The following is a 15,266-nucleotide window of genomic DNA, read 5'->3' as shown; positions in this document are numbered from 1 at the left end:
GGAACAGTGTGGTGTGGGCTGAGGCATGGCATGGGGGATCCCTGGTCGCCTCAGGCTCACTGAGTGGGCCCCGATGGGAGGTGTGTTCCTCACCCACTGATGCCATGATAAAACACCCAAACTTAGTGGTTTAAAGCCACATACATTTATTCTGTTTAGAATTCTGCAAGGCAGAAGTGCAAAATGGATCGGCAGGGCTGATTCCCTCTGGAGATCTGGGGAATCTTGTCCTTTCTGACTCTGAGACGCAGCTGGTGTTCCATAGCTCGTCCCCCCTCACCTCTGCTTTTCTCACCCTGTCTCCTTCTCTGCCTCTGGCGCTCCCTTCTCCCTCCCTCTTAGGAGGATGCTGGTGGTCACACAGAGAAGTCAGGCTAATCTACCATCTCAAGATCCTCATCTTACTCATGTCTACAGAGCTCCTTTGGCCACATGAGGTAGCGCACCTGCAGGTTCTGGGGACTGGAACACAGGTATCCTTGGGGGATCATTATTCTACCTAACACAGGAGGAGCCTGGGGACCAGATGATACGGGGAGAAGGGAGGAGTAACCAAAAATCCAAATGTGGCTTCACAGATGCAACTGGTGTGCTGTTCTAGCTGCAGACTGGGACTAGGAAGAGAGCAACCCCAATTGGAGGGTGGGTTCAGTAGAAGTTCAAGAGGGATCTGAAGAGAATATCATAATTAAAGTTATTTCCCACGGGATAAAGGCTGGATATGAAGGTGAATGAAGCCAAAAGGAAGCTCACTTAAAGGACAATGGAGGGAAAGGACTTGGGGCCACCCATCCAACATGGTGGGATGCGAGAGAGAGAGAGTGCCCTCCATGGTACTCTAAGAGCTTCCGTCCAAACGCTATGCTGCCCAGAGGCCCAGGGAGAGCTTATGAGCCCTGTCCTCACAACCTCCAAAAAGTGGTCCTGGATGGACTCTCAGGCCACTGAGCCCTCACAGCCATGCTGTCTCCTGGAAGTTTCTTACCACTCTTTCCTGACTGTCCCAGTCCTTTAGATGGCAGCTTGAAAGTGCCGTAAATCTTCTCCGGCTCCTTTTCTCTCTCAGTTCCTACTACAGCAGAGTTTCACACTGTCATGAATTTCTTGGTACTGGCCCCTCTCCTCCAGGCACTGGAGGCAGGTGCTTGAGACATGAGAACCTCCTGTTCATCCCCATGTCCCCAGGGCTAGTACAGCACCTGGCAGTGGACACAGAAGTCCTTTAGTCCTCCATGGATGAGGTAGTATTCGTGTCTAAATTTGCAGGGAACATGACAATTTTCAAGGACTCTTTATTTACACTTAATATCTCATCAAATCCTACAAACGACTCTGTGATGTGTTGTTTTTCCCCTCATGTTTTCTGTTGGTCACAGCAGACCCTCTGTGAGGTAAGCCTGCCCCACATCACGTATGTCGACAGCAGTGAGACAGCTCCGGGATTGAAGCCAGGCCCTTTGGCTCCAGCTCCCTCCTCTCCTGGCCTGGGGAGGTGACGGAGCCACCGAGCCACTTCCACTTGAGAAGCTGCGAGGGGGTCGTTCTGCAGCGCTGGCTGTGGCCCACAAAGGGCACTGATAGTGGCTGAGCTCACGCCATGTGCCAGGCCCTGTGTGGGTGGGTGGCAGACATGACCTCATCCATTCCCCACAACAAGCTTTGCATTTTATACATGGACAAGCCAGAGTTTGGAGAGATGACGAACAGCGGTGGAGACAAGGAGTGGCTTGGCGAGGTGTCTTTTCACAGGCGCCTCAGCCTTATCAGCCCGACGGTCTTTATCTGGGTGAATCCATGTCTCCCTCCAGTCAGACTGCACTCCCCCAAACCACCCCATACAGACAGCTGAGTCTGAGGCTAGTTAGGTAAGTTTCTCAGAGTCAGAGAGGTGAGGCCAAGCTACCAATGAAAGCTTTTGACACTAAAAATTGGAGGTGGTCAGGCTGTGACGTGTGGAGCAAATGGGTGTTCCAGAGAACACAGTAGAAGGTGCAGGGACGTGGCAACCAGAGGGTGGGCTAGAGGATAGAAGGGGGAGTACTGACAGCAAGAGAAGAGGGGAGTGCAGACGTGGGTGGGTGCTGTGGGTGCTGAGCCTGAGTCCCAGGGCCAGGAGGCCAGGGTTAAGGGGCACCTGCAGTGACGTGTGTGGACTCTGCCGTTCAGCATCCTGGCTGTGCAGAGAGTTGCAAAGGGGAAATGACTGCCCCCTGGTCCCTGTGGGCCCTCACCTGCCCCTCAGCTCTTCTGAGCTCTCTGGGCCCACGCTGCCACAGCAGAGGTGGCTGGGTCGGCTCCTCTCCCCACTGTCCTTAATTAGATGTCCAGCAAGGGGACAGGAGGAATGTGGAGTCAGGGCTTGCTGAGAGAGGAAAGTGAGTGAGTGGCAATAATCAGACAGGCAGACTGCAGCTGGCACAGTGGCCACCCCTGGAGTCTCAGCCAGCAGGAAGCTGAGGCAGGAGGATCACAAGTTCCAGGCTGGACTCGGCCACTTAGCGAGGCCCTCAGCAATGTAGCAAGACCCTATCTCAAAATAAAACCCAAAAACAGAACTGGAGAGGTAGCTCAGTGGTGGAGCACCCCTGGGTTCAGTGTTTCAAAAAGAAAAGAAAAAGAAAAGAAGGAAATGCAGACTGCAGCTCTCAACTTAAGTCTAATCAATTTTACTTGAGATGAAATAAGCAGCTGAACAGGGAGGGCTTTGGTCCTGCAAGACTGTAATTAAATGGAATGCTGGTTTCTGCATAAGGGATCACTGATGACCCCAGAGGTACCTGAGCAGGCCGGCACTCGGGAATTTAAATACACAGGGTGTTTCCTGCTTCCTGACCCTTCACACCACCCACCCTCTGACAGGGAGAAGGCGACTCTCCAGGTCTGGAGGGTCAACAGTAGACCCTCAAAAGCTCTTCTCTACATAAGCTGCTGAACTCTGGGCTGGGGCTAGCTGGGCAGGTGGGCCCATCCTTCGTCATGGCCTCTGGGCACCTTTCTTTTCAAAAAACTTCTTGGGGGCTGGGGCTGGGGCTCAGTGGTAAAGGGCCCACCTAGCATGTGTGAGGCCCTGGGTTTGATCCTCAGCACCATGTAAAAATAAAGGTATTGTGTCACCTACAACTAAAAAATATATTAAAACAAACAAACAAACTATTCTTCCCAGATGAAGAGAGGCTTCCCGGCTGATGACTCATGGTCGATCCTCCAGAGAGTCCTCAGGATCCACTTCTAGGAAAAGTCTGGGTGGTCAGTTTTCCAAGTGGCCTTATGAGAATGGACGCTGTCTTCCTGGCTGTCCCAGCCCTGCTGTAGTCTAACCACCCCAAGGAACAGAATCTAGCAGCGTGTAGGTGCACCTGTTATCCTCCGACATGAACCTCTGCCCAAGGCACAGAGAGAGGAGGGACAGAAAGGGCAGGGCAGCCCTCCGTGCAGGGTGCTCAACCTAGAGGCACTGCTCTGGGGCCACTCCCAGCACCAGAGTCGCTCCAGGATTCTCTGGGCAGCGTAGACCCTTCCTCCTCGCGTGCCTAACCCTACAGCTCCTGGCAGGCCTGCAAGCTGACTGCTCCGAGATGCGTCTGAGTGTTGATTTGAAGTGAGCAGTCATTCACAGAACGCCAAGAAGGGGGCGCCACGGAACACGCAGACCGCTCGACCTTGGAGCAGAGCCGCGGCTGTGGAAGACATGCTTTTCAGTGTGGAGGAAATGAGTAATAAAGGAAAGGGTGGCCATCATTTTGTAGACTTCTTGAGATTAGTGACCTTAATGCCAGCCAAACTGATTGAAAGAGGAAGTTTGGCCCCGGGACCAATGTATGAGTCACCGCGCGTGTGCAGGCCACAGGCCTCCCTTTTATCCTGCACACAGGAATTTAAATGCCATCTGCTGCCAAGTAAGTTATGGCAAGATCTTCAGAGGACCCTGTCCTTAAGGTGCCCATGGCCTGGTGAGCTGAATCCCCAAAATTTCAACGCAGTGACAGCACACCAAGCTTGTGAACAGCCTGGGGTGGGAGGACAGAAGAGCGGGCAAGGAGCAGAGCATCCAGCCGGGCCCCTTCCCCTGCTGTGGAGGGCTCTGTCTGCCCCCTTCTCAGGCCCCTTCCCTACCCACTCCCTGACTGAAACAGCCCAGATGTCACCGTGGGAATCTGGAATGTCCCCCAAGGCGCATGGGTTGAAGGCTTGGTCCCCAGTGCAGCAAAGTTTCAGAGGTGGGGCTTTGGGCAGTGACTGGATCCTGAGGGCTCCCACCCATGGGTGGATGGATCCATGGATGGATCGATACTTTGACGACATTATTGGAGGTGGTAGAAATTTTAGGAGGCAGGACCTAGTTAGGAAGTAGGTGGCTGGGGACATGCCCTGGGGACTTGTCCCTGGCCCCTTCTGTCTCTCCTCCTTTCCTCCTTCTTCCCAGCTGTCCTCCCCACACCCTTCACCATGATGCTCTGCCACACCTCAGGTCCACGGCAGTGGAGCTGCCCAGCATGGCCTGAGACCCCTGAAACCATGAGTCCTAATCAGTTTTCCTCCTTCAGGTCGTTCACGTCAGGTATTTTGGTCCCATGGAGGCAGCACTGACTGACACGCAGGTGACCGGGGCCTTGGACTGTTCCTGGACAACACAGATCTGCTTCCATGGGTCATACAGGCCTGGGCACTCAGGCCTGTCCAGAGGGTCTTTAGAGGACAAGCCAAGCTGGCAGTGTGACCTCGTGTCCCCAAGGAGTGGCTTAGGTGACCTCCATGTGTGGGCCAGGATGTGCAAAAAGACAGGAGCAGGAAGAGAGGGGCAGGGGTGAGGCAGGAGGGAGGCTGAGGGTCGGCGCTTCCATCCCCTCCACAGAGCCCCCGGTGGAACTTCAGATCTAACAGCCTGATGCTTACCTGGTGGGTTCGCGAAGCATTTGGGCCAGCGACATGCACCTGCAGCGGGAGTCTAGCCCTGGTCCTGGTGTGGAAGGGGAGGCCGGAGGGAAGGCGGAATTTGCAAGTGTGAGACGCCTCTCTGTGTTCAACCACCGTGGTGGCCAGTGCCGTGCAGCAGGGCCTCGGGAAAAGGCAGAACGAGTGCCCGCTGGGAAGGTCTGGAGGGCCGTGACCCTGCCAGGCCCACCCAGGGCCACGGGAGAGCTTTGAGTCTCTCAGGGAGACCATGTGATCAGATTGGGGTTTGGGGACGGGTCCTCTGGTGGCACTGAGCAGGCTGAACAGAAGGCAGAGACGGGGCAGGAGGCCAGCCTGGAGGCTCCTTCTGTGATCCTGGAAGGGCCTGCGGCATGCCAGCCACTTGCTGGCACTTGCAGCCATCGGTGCTCAGTGGTGGCTCTGCCCGCAGCAGACTGAACTTTCTCTGATGCATGGAGCCAGCTCCCCTGAGGCAGCACTGAGTTTGGAAAATAAAGTCCTCCTGATCCAGGAATAATCTGTCTGAAGCCCAAAGCAGCACCTTTCTTTCAGGTATGCGATGAACTTCAAGAAGCATCGTTTTTTTTTTACCACCATCTTAGTCAAGGTTGGATTATTAGGAATTCAAAGCAAAATAATGAACTTCTGTTTTTTGGTAAAATTGTTATTGCTTTGTTTATAAACTCGGCGCTTCTCTTCTGTGCCCAGGCTATCTGTGTGCCCTTTCCTTCCTTCTTTCCTTTCTTTGTCTTTTTCTTTGAGGCAACAGATACATCCCGCTCTTGTGAGGTGTGCGATAGATGGCTGAAGTGTAAATTTTAAAACAAAATTGATGTGATTAGAAGCACACGTCTCAGAGGCCTTGGTGTTCCAGAACAGGACCTGCAGAGTGAGGGATGGGAAACCAAAATTTATGGGAGTGGGCAGGAAATGTGCGAGCATTTTCCGTTTCTGGAAGGCTTGCTTAGGGATGTTGCCTGACCTGGAGCGGCTGGCTGACACTTGTGCCTTGTGTGCCCGGGGCCTCTCTTGGTGTCTCAGCGGGACACAGGCCCTCCCGGATGCACAGGCTGACTGTCTTAGCGGACTGAGGGCTCACATGGGCCATTCACCAGGAACTAGCCTTGTCCTTCCCCCGAAGGGCTGGATGTGTCAGGAAGTTTCATCTACACACAGTCCTGCTTATCCGAGAACCATCTTTTAACGTGACTCATGACAGCAATTGTGTTTAACTGACCATTCAGCAGCTCTGGGATGGGAGTGATATTTAGTACTACCCTTCAAAATCATTTAGATTTGCCTGCTTTTGATTTTTTTTTCCCTTAAATATTTAATAACCCACTTTCCAGACAGGCTGTGCCCTGGGCATGGGTACCCCTGGTGGACCTGGCTAGCAGTCTAGACCTGCAGTAAGAGGGAGCGCAAGAAGGACCTACGCAGAGCCCCAGAGGGCACAGCAGAGCCTCTGCAGGGCCCTAGACTGACGGGGGAAGAGGAGAGCTTCTGAAGAAGCAGCAGTTAATCTGAGGCCTTGAGAATGATCAGGAGTTGATCTAGCAAATACGAACGAGCGTTCCAGGTGCAGCAAGCCCCAGGGGTAAAACCCCAACACAGGAGCAAGCCCAGCAGGGCCCGAGAGCCGCCTGGACAGTTCAGCACCATGGTGATCTGTGATGGGAGCAGGCTGTGGGAGGGAGGGAGGACCCGTAGGCAGGGAGTTAAGTGAAAAGCCGGAGAGGAATCACTTCAGAAAAGGCATGTGAAGCTTCTATCTTGATAGCAAGGTCAAGGAGAAGGACTTTAAGAAATGAAGGGAGAGCCAGGCATGGTGGCCACACCTGAAATCCCAGCAACCAGGAGGCCGAGGCAGGAGGATTCCAAGTTCGAGGCCAGCCTTAGCCATTTAGCAAGGCCCTAAGCAACTTAGTGAGACCCTGTCTCTAAATTAAAAATAAAAAAGGTTGAGGATGTGGCTCAGTGGTTAAGCACCCTGAGTTCAATCCCTGGTACCAAAAAAAAAAAAAAAGTCACATTTTCTAACTTGAATGATTTCATCTTTATATTCATAAAAGCACTAGAATCAAGGAAAGGCAGTGGGAATATGGTGGAAATCATTTTGCTTCAATAATTTTATCTTCTTGTTCTTGTTTCAAAATGGAAAATTGAAGAAAATATGGGAGCTCTTTCCTTTATTACTAAACATTTCTAAGTAATCTTTTGCCAGTTTGAAGCCTTTGAGTAAAGTCACCAAGGACCCCTTACGTACTTATGTTAAGTCCTCTGAATCGCAGCTCCCAGGGTTGTCGCAGGGGATGCAACTTTCCTCGGATACAACACATCAAAACTAGATTTACGAGTAGCAGCATCTCAGCATTTTATAACCTGCTCTCTGCAACACAGGGCACAGATTAAAAGAGAAAGCAACCAATAACCCTGAAGATTCTATTGTGAATTGTAGATTCCAAGGTCCAGAGATTTGCTTATGTCCCATCGAGGATGATCATCCGAGGTGTGTTGAGTGCAGCTTTAATACTCGACATGTTGGCTTTGGAAATCGATTCTGCTTCACTGCTTTTCTCCATTTCTTCATTCTTCCCTCCTCTCCTCTCTCTTTGTAGGTGGTTCAGAAGTGTGTTCCTTTCCTAATCAGGCATCTGGAGGATGCAACCCACAGTGACGTCATCCTAAACATCCTCACAGAGATTGCAGGCTACGAGCCAGCGGCGCTGGACAGCTTCCTTCCAAGGCTGAAGGAGATTGGGGAGAGGTTCCCCTGCCTCATCAGACAACTGGCCAGGATCTATGGCGCTGTCGGGCACGTGGATGAAGTAAGTTGGTTTTCCTTTCCGTTTCCCTGAATCCTTCATGATCTCCACTTTGTCCTGGGACTTCTTGGTTCCCGTTTCTCTTTCAAACCTTTTGCAGAGACAGTGGCCTCTGGGTTGAACCTCGGACAGTTCAGGAAGTGAGGATTTCTGTGCCAGTCCATCACCTGAGGAAGGAGGAGGGTCACCATGAACAGGGTGCGAGGACAGACTCAGATTACTGTGGTAGCAGCGGCCCATAAAAGAGCTGTATTCCATTTTGGTAGCGACTCCACTTAACCTGGGAGCACAGGACTGGACCTCCTCGGGGTCTACCTGCTCCCGACAGCCGGAAGCTGTCGTGTTGTGAGGCTTGGCTCAGCGTGCTTTGAGCCCTCTGGATGATGTCACTTGGGAGAGTGAAATAAACTTCTGTGGATGTTTAAAAGATCTAGCCTAAATATTTACATAAGTGGCATGTTTCAGCAGGGACAAGAGAATGCCATCAGAGTTTGTGGGGATTAAGTGAAGAAGAAGTTTCTAGAAATTTAGGTGCATGCACCTGCATGCACACACAAAATGTGTCTCTCTGATGAGTTTATATTGGGATTTAGGGTTTTTATTCCATTAAGTGCAAATAGGTAGTTGACAGAAGTTTTCATGTAATTCACTTGCATGTAATTAGCTATTAGATAAATACAAAATCGTCCAGCTTTTAAAAGGAATTTCATAGTTCATCAAGTTCAATGCCTTGATTCTGCACAAGATAAAATTTTAAAAACAGAAGGATTCTGTGACTTACCCACACCTTGACTGGGCCAGTTAGTGACCAAGTTGGAGTTACATCTTTGATATCCTTAAAATTCATTTTCAAATTTTATCTTAAAAATGCATCTTTGGTGCCATTCTGTTTTGTTTCTGCGGAGAGTTGTGGGAAGCCCCTGAGTCCCGGGCTTGCCCCTGGCGGAGGGCCCTCCTCCGGCCTCCCTGGAGGGGAGCAGCCCACTCGTGAGATGACCTGGACAGGGTTTCTCTGGTGTGGACTTGCTGCTTAGTATGAGGCCTCCATTCATTGAGAATGTCCTGCACCTGCCACCCTCTGCCTTCCGGTGCTGCTTTCCCTGACTGGCACAGTTGCTGCTGTGTGTTCTTGGGCCACCTCAGCCGGCAGCTGCTTGACGGACTCTGCTGACCTTGCAGATCTTTGCAAGAACCAGAAACTTCCACCTCTGAGATTGAGACCCTGGAACCTTTCAAAAGAGCTCTGACACGGCAGTTCTTTTTGTCACAGACACATTTATGATTCACTAATGTGTAGCAATGCATATTGGAGGGGACTCACCTCCCAGGAAAACTGGAAATTTAAAAATCCAAAACAAGGCCACCCACACACAGACCACCACACGCAGTCACATTGCTGTGGGGCATCTCAGCTGAGGCTGGCCCGAGAGTGGGCTGGTGGCCACATTCACGTGCTGTCAGTGGGTGCAGGAAGAAGAGGGACAAGTTACCTGAGGATACCAGTTCCCTGGGCTTCCTTGGGGAAGGTCCCCAGACCTGAGGAGATTGAACTCCGCAGATTCTCACATCCCTGTGTAAAATGGTACAGCATCGCCTAAGATCCTCACACACCTTCCAGTGCATTCTGAACTCTCTCTGTATGACGTACGACACCAAATGCGGTGGAATAGTTATCATCCTATATTGTTTAGGGAATAATAATCTTTAAACATCTGCACATATTCAATACAGGCAAAAGTTTTTTCCAAACATTTATCCACAGTTGGTTAAATACATGAAGGCAGAACCCACAAACACAGAAAGAGGAGTGGGATTTATTTCAGAATTCAATCATGTTTGCTTTTCACCCTCCAAACAAAATTTTCTGGTGGTTCTAATCGCCTCAACAATCAGCAGAGAACAGTTATCCATCAAATAATTGTCAAATATAACTGTATACCGGGATTACATAGGGGGATTTTAAGCAATGTCTTGGGCCCCATAGAATGGCCACTAAATCAAAATCTCCAGGAAAAGGGGCCCAGGAATCTGAATTTATGGGACCATCTGCCAGGGCAATTCTGCTGTAGCTATTTGTAGATCATTCCTCGGGATCCCCCAACGTAGAAGGTTTAAAGGGATAGACTCAGAACTTTTAAAGGGATAGACTCAGAACTTTTAAAGGGATAGACTCAGAACTTTTAAAGGGATAGACTCAGAATCATGCCTTACCTATCACCCCTCCTGACCTCCTCCGGAGAGCTATTACTAATCAATTTAATAATTTTCTAGATGATTGGTATGGCCAGGTAGGCTAGGTTTGACAGAGAGTAACAGAAAAAATCGCAAACAGCAGTGAGTTAAACAGAAACAGGCATCTATTTCCCTCACTCAGAATGTCCAAGCGGCAGTCCGTCCAGAGCTGCACATCCCAGGGGCAGGCTCCTGCCTTGGTGTGCCGCCGTCCCTGAGGACACGCAGGGCAAGTGGCTTCCAACTCATGGTCCAGGAGGTACTGTCTCCACCCATCAAATCAGAATCTCAGCGGCAGGAAGGGGACAGGAGAGAAGGACTCCTCCTGACCTTGGGTTTCACCCCACGGGCTGAGTGTGTCGCAGCCACACGAGGGAGGCTGGAACCAGCCTCAGCCACATGCCCAGGTCATGGACAGAGGGCAGGAGCACTAGTGAAGGACAAGCAGAGGTCTCTGCAGCTGATCAGGTCATTTAATTTCTCTGGGTCTGTTTTCTGTCCTCAAAAACAACAGCATTACCCAGGAACATCTCCCTTCTGACTGACGTTCTTTGATCAGGTTAGGACCAGGCTATTCGACTCATCCACAAATGTCAGGCAGCCTCCTTCGCTCCGAAATAATACCTGTCTCGTTAATGTCTAAGGCCTGCAGTCTTACCCTTCAAATGTCCTTCTATTTTACTACTTTTTAAAAATTTTTATTATTTTTGGTACCAGGGATTGAGCCCAGAGGCACTTAACCACTGAATCACATCCCAACCCCTTTTAATATTTTATTTAGAGACAGGGTCTGGCTGAGTTGCTTAGGGCCTCACTAAGTTGCTGAGGCTAGCTTTGTACTTGGGATCCTCCTGCCTCAGCCTCTGGAGCCGCTGGGATTACAGGAGTGTGCCACCATGCCCGGTTTCAAATGTCCTTGTATAGCTCAGATGTCCCAAGAATAAATCTGATTGTCTGAGAAGCTAATACCTGCTTAATTTAATTAAATTTATTAAACTTTATAAAGAAAAACTTGGGGAGCAATATCCCTAAAGAACAAATTCAACAGGCAAGTCATACCTGGGTGAGTGTTTCTATCCAGGCTTTTTCAAAAAGAAATGGGAAGTTATTGAGGTACATGGAGAGGTGGGCGTGAAGGCAGAAGTCCAGTATGGTGTCCCGGACACCTATGGGGCAGGAATTGCAAGAAAGAGAGAGGCAGAATCTCTTCCCTGAACACCCCACCACCTTCTGTGTGGAGAGTGTGGGTCACGGGGAGATAACGGACCGTGGGAGTAACAGAGGCACCAGGTGTCCTCATGATGAGACACATAGGCCCTGAGTGAGCGCTGGTCCCAGGAGCCTCTCTCCCATCCTGCCCTGGTCTCATCTAAAAACAGACTTCATTAGAATTTTTTCTCTTTGACACCCAAGCAAAAGTTTCAGTTGTGTTCAGGGGTTCAAAGTAGCCATTCATTTCACTGCTGGGATTTAAAAGGTTTCAGAAATACAGAAAAGTCTTGCCCAACTGCTGAAATGTACAGCTTGGGGCTTGTTGTGAGACCCCTCTCTTGCTTCCTGGCTTCCAGAAAAATCCCCTGGTTTGATCGTCCAGGGAGGTCTGCTTAAAGCACGCAATCATTGGTCCACAGACGGCTGTGGGGTGGGGTGGGGTCGGCCGGAGACATGCAAGTTGCGTTTGCGGGCCTGGGCCTCACCCTCTGTGCTTGCGTGAAGCCAGAGGCAGGAACTGCAGGCTGCCCACTGAGCCTGACCAGGCAGGCTTGTCTTTGCAATCAGGGCCCATCTGGGTGGGCACTGTTTCCAACAGCTCGATAGCAGCATCTTGATTTTTCCATCTGTGTCACCCGGCACAGGAAAATTGCATCTATAAAACAAAAAGCAAAATCCTTATTTTCTCTATCCCTCAAATTAGCTCAGAGATCTTTTTTTGCCCAAGTTTAAACAAAGCTGCGTTTAGTGGCTGTGTAGCGTTTGTGTCGCCCTGGGAGGCCACGTAATGACTCACAGACCATCTCCAAGTGCGTGCTTGCACCAAGAGCACATCTATTAAATACAGAGTTCAAGTGAAAGGACTGCAGCGCAGAGGCTGTGATTCTGGGGCAGCTGGAGAAGTGTAGCCCTTGAGGTGCACCTTTCTGCCTGGTGAAGGTCACGTTCGGCTCTCCATCACTCCAGGACTTGCTCTGCCTGTGCTGAAGCAAAGTCGTAAGCAAGAAGCAGCCTGTTTTAGATATGTCCTAAACACAGCAAAAACACACGGGTCCTTTTGTTTTTCTCAAATGAGAAGATTTCAACGATACCTCTGGACGTCAGAAGTGACTTCTTTGCGGCTCCTGAGGGTCCCTCTCCAAAAGTTCATAGCAGACACCTCGCACATGACTGACATACGGCACAGGCTTGGTGAACCTGGGCTAACAACAGAACAGCAGCAGCAATGCGATGGCCCTGCCCTCTGGAGAGAGCAGCGAGGGAGGAGTGGGCGTCCGCCGAGCCATGTGGCTCCGTAGTTACCAGTCTTCTTCCTAAAAATGCAAGTGCCATCCCGCTTCCTCACACGAAGTCCTCTGTGGGCTCGCCTGCTGCCTGCAGGACAGGGTGGAATGCCCGGGTTGCCCTGGGCTCCCCTCTCCCCTGCCCAGGCTCCTCCACCTCCTGCCTTCTGTCTCCTGGGCATCTTGCGCTCTTCCCTGAACACGCTGTGCTATCCTCAGGGACCCCCTGACTGGCTCTTCCTCCTTTCCTGGAACCTTGCCTCCTGTGTGAGTCTTCCCAGTGTCCTCAGGCAAGGTGTGTCACCCTGTCCTCTCCCCCAGCGCCGGCTTGCGCCCCATGACGTTTCAGCTTCTCCGAGTTGTGATCTCCACAGATCTGTTTGTCCTCCATGAGTTTCTGAGCTTCTAGAGGAAAGAAATCCCACCATATTCATCTGAATTCACTTGGGGCCAACAGAATGGGGGAGAATTCAGGGTGTGGTTAACTAAACCCTGGAAGGCTGGACCCTCTCGGGACACTCTCGTTAGATCGAGTCTCTGTGTGGTCCTTCTAGGGGATGCGACTGAAGAAGAACCAAAACATCCATTCTACGTCGTACGTGCACAAGCACTGTGTGTCCACAACAGGGAAAGGATGTACTACTCCAAAGCCGCCACAGTTGTCCTACCTAACAGGCGACAGGTGACAGAGAGGGGAGCACGGGGTGGACATCCAGGAAGCATGTGCCAAGGCCTGGCCATATAAGATACTGAATGATCCTGGCTCCTTGCTAAGTGCCCCAAGTGGAAGATGAGTCTGAATGTCGCGTGAAAAGAGGTTTCCATAGGTGAACCCGTGGGAGGCAGCCAACTGGCTGAAGCAGACAGGGGTGCCCGAGTATGACAGCAGCCTGGGCACGTGACATGGCCTACACTGTGTTCCTGTCCATCGCCACAGCCTGAACACTGGACGAATCCACCCCGTGCATGAGCTCACTGTACTGCGAGGTGGTGTCACGTGGTGACTGAGAGCAGGGGCTGGAGTCAGCCCACCTGTCTCACTCCTGACTCAGCCGGAGAGCAGCTCTGTGGCCTGAGGCAAGGCGAATCCCCTCTCCTGTCTCAGCTGCCTCATCTATCAAGTAGACCTAGCAATATTATACTTCCTAAGTTTGTTGTATGGGCTTAGTAAGTTGATCTGTATAGAGTGGTGTCCAGCAAACAGTAAGCACCAATTAATGTCAACACTGTACTTCATTGCCATGGCCCAGGACTCTAATTGCATGAGAAATATGCACCCTCAGACTTGAACCTGACAGGCTGAAATTAGCATCCCGTTCTACTTACATTCCAAGTAACTGAACTGAAGCCAGGTTGGCATATGCTCGAGTCTCCTGGGGCCCTGGGCTGCAGAAGGCAGACAGCAGCAGGTACCAGGTTCTCCCTATGCCAGGTTCTCATTTCTGGTGAAGCAGAAATGAGAGGCTTTCGAATGCTTTTGCAATGATCAGGTAGCGCATGAAGGAAGGCCATGGCTACTTGCTTCTCCTTAGCTGGAGACTGCTAGTCGGCGCCTGTGTGGAGTGAGTGGCTTTGCCCAGCACAGCCATGCCATCCTGGGTGTTAGATCCTGTGCCCTCCGCCTTGCTTCTCTGACTGGCTGGAACATGCTGGCCCAGCACCAGGACGTGTTTATTACTTCCTCTCTGGGCTCAGAGTCATGGACACTGGTCAATTAAAGAAGTGACACACATTTTGCCCAGGTCGCATTTCTGTGGCATCCGGCAGGCCTACAAAAACACTTTGGGGAGGAAAAGGAAAAGAATGCAGAAGGTGCCGTCCTGCACATCCTGACTGTGGAAAACATCCTGTGTGAGGCAGCTGCGGGGACAGTCCCACCTGAACCTGCAAACCGAGACTGAAGAATCCGGGCCACTCCACGAGGGGCGGACTGTGCTGGACCACGGTTTCCCCAAAGATGAGGAACTGAGTTAAAACCTTAGTAGGCTCAGTGACCAGGGATTCATGTTCCCAAGTCTTGGCTGGCGCAGCGGGCTGCCGCTTAAAACACTACAAACTGCCATCAACTGGGGAAGGTTTTACGTTTTTCTAAAATGAAAATATTATTTTCTATATCATAAAAAGATTCCACACTAATCATTAGTAATACTAACACTAAATCTCTAACAAAGTGTTAGAAATAAAATATACTTTCAAATAAGAGTGCTCTTACTCCTGATCCTCCCTCCCTCCATGACACAGGGCTGAGTTGTTGATTCTTTCTGGGTTCGAGACCCAGTGTTGGCAGTCGGCCCACAGAGAAGGGGAGGATGGGACTCCTGACCTAGAGGAGCACCCAGGAAATGAGGGTGAGGAAGATGTACGGACAGATGTTAGGATGTAACTTGGCACCTGCTACTTCTGAATTTTGAACTGGATCAAGAAAGAAGGAACTAATCCTGCACTGGGGGAGGAGGTGTTGTAAGTGGGGTCTGTAGGATAATAGAGGCATGTTGGGGAAGGGGCGGAAGGGATCTGCAGGAAGCACCTGTAAACGGGGCCTTCCTCTGGGAAGGCCTCGGGTCTTCTGCAAAGCCTGAGGAGCTCTGAGCGCTTGGAGCATAGGCTGAATGGTGGGAGGGAGGAGAGGGGTGGGCTGGACGTGGACCGGGGTCAATCATGGGAACTCACATTCATTAGCAGACAGTTCCTGTTTGCTTCCTTCTCTCTCCACTCTGCCCACGTGGTCTTGGAAAAGTCTTTTTTTCTTCATAGTGCAGCTATGTTAACATGATCCTACATACCCCAGAGTTCCCAAGAA

General features: G+C 51.0%; 1 protein-coding gene across 9 annotated transcripts in view; it reads left to right on the top strand.

Annotated features, from left to right (window-relative positions):
- Positions 1-15,266, top strand: part of Veph1 (ventricular zone expressed PH domain containing 1) — a 222,698-nt gene that overhangs the window by 71,920 nt on the left and 135,512 nt on the right. For 8 of the 9 annotated variants that reach the window (XR_007110145.1, XM_047563393.1, XM_047563390.1 and 5 more), the window contains one exon: positions 7,533-7,742. Coding sequence is in view for 8 of the 9 variants with exons in the window: in XM_047563393.1 (XP_047419349.1) it covers positions 7,533-7,742 (210 nt within the window). In the remaining variant the exon portion in view is untranslated. Of the gene's footprint in view, positions 1-7,532; positions 7,743-7,839; positions 8,156-15,266 lie in introns of those variants that run through there. The other variant, XM_047563396.1, reaches the window with a different exon arrangement.

Source organism: Sciurus carolinensis, chromosome 9, assembly GCF_902686445.1.
Source record: "Sciurus carolinensis chromosome 9, mSciCar1.2, whole genome shotgun sequence".
In the NCBI taxonomy this organism is placed as follows: domain Eukaryota; kingdom Metazoa; phylum Chordata; class Mammalia; order Rodentia; family Sciuridae; genus Sciurus; species Sciurus carolinensis.
This window is presented reverse-complemented; position numbering and strand designations above follow the sequence as displayed.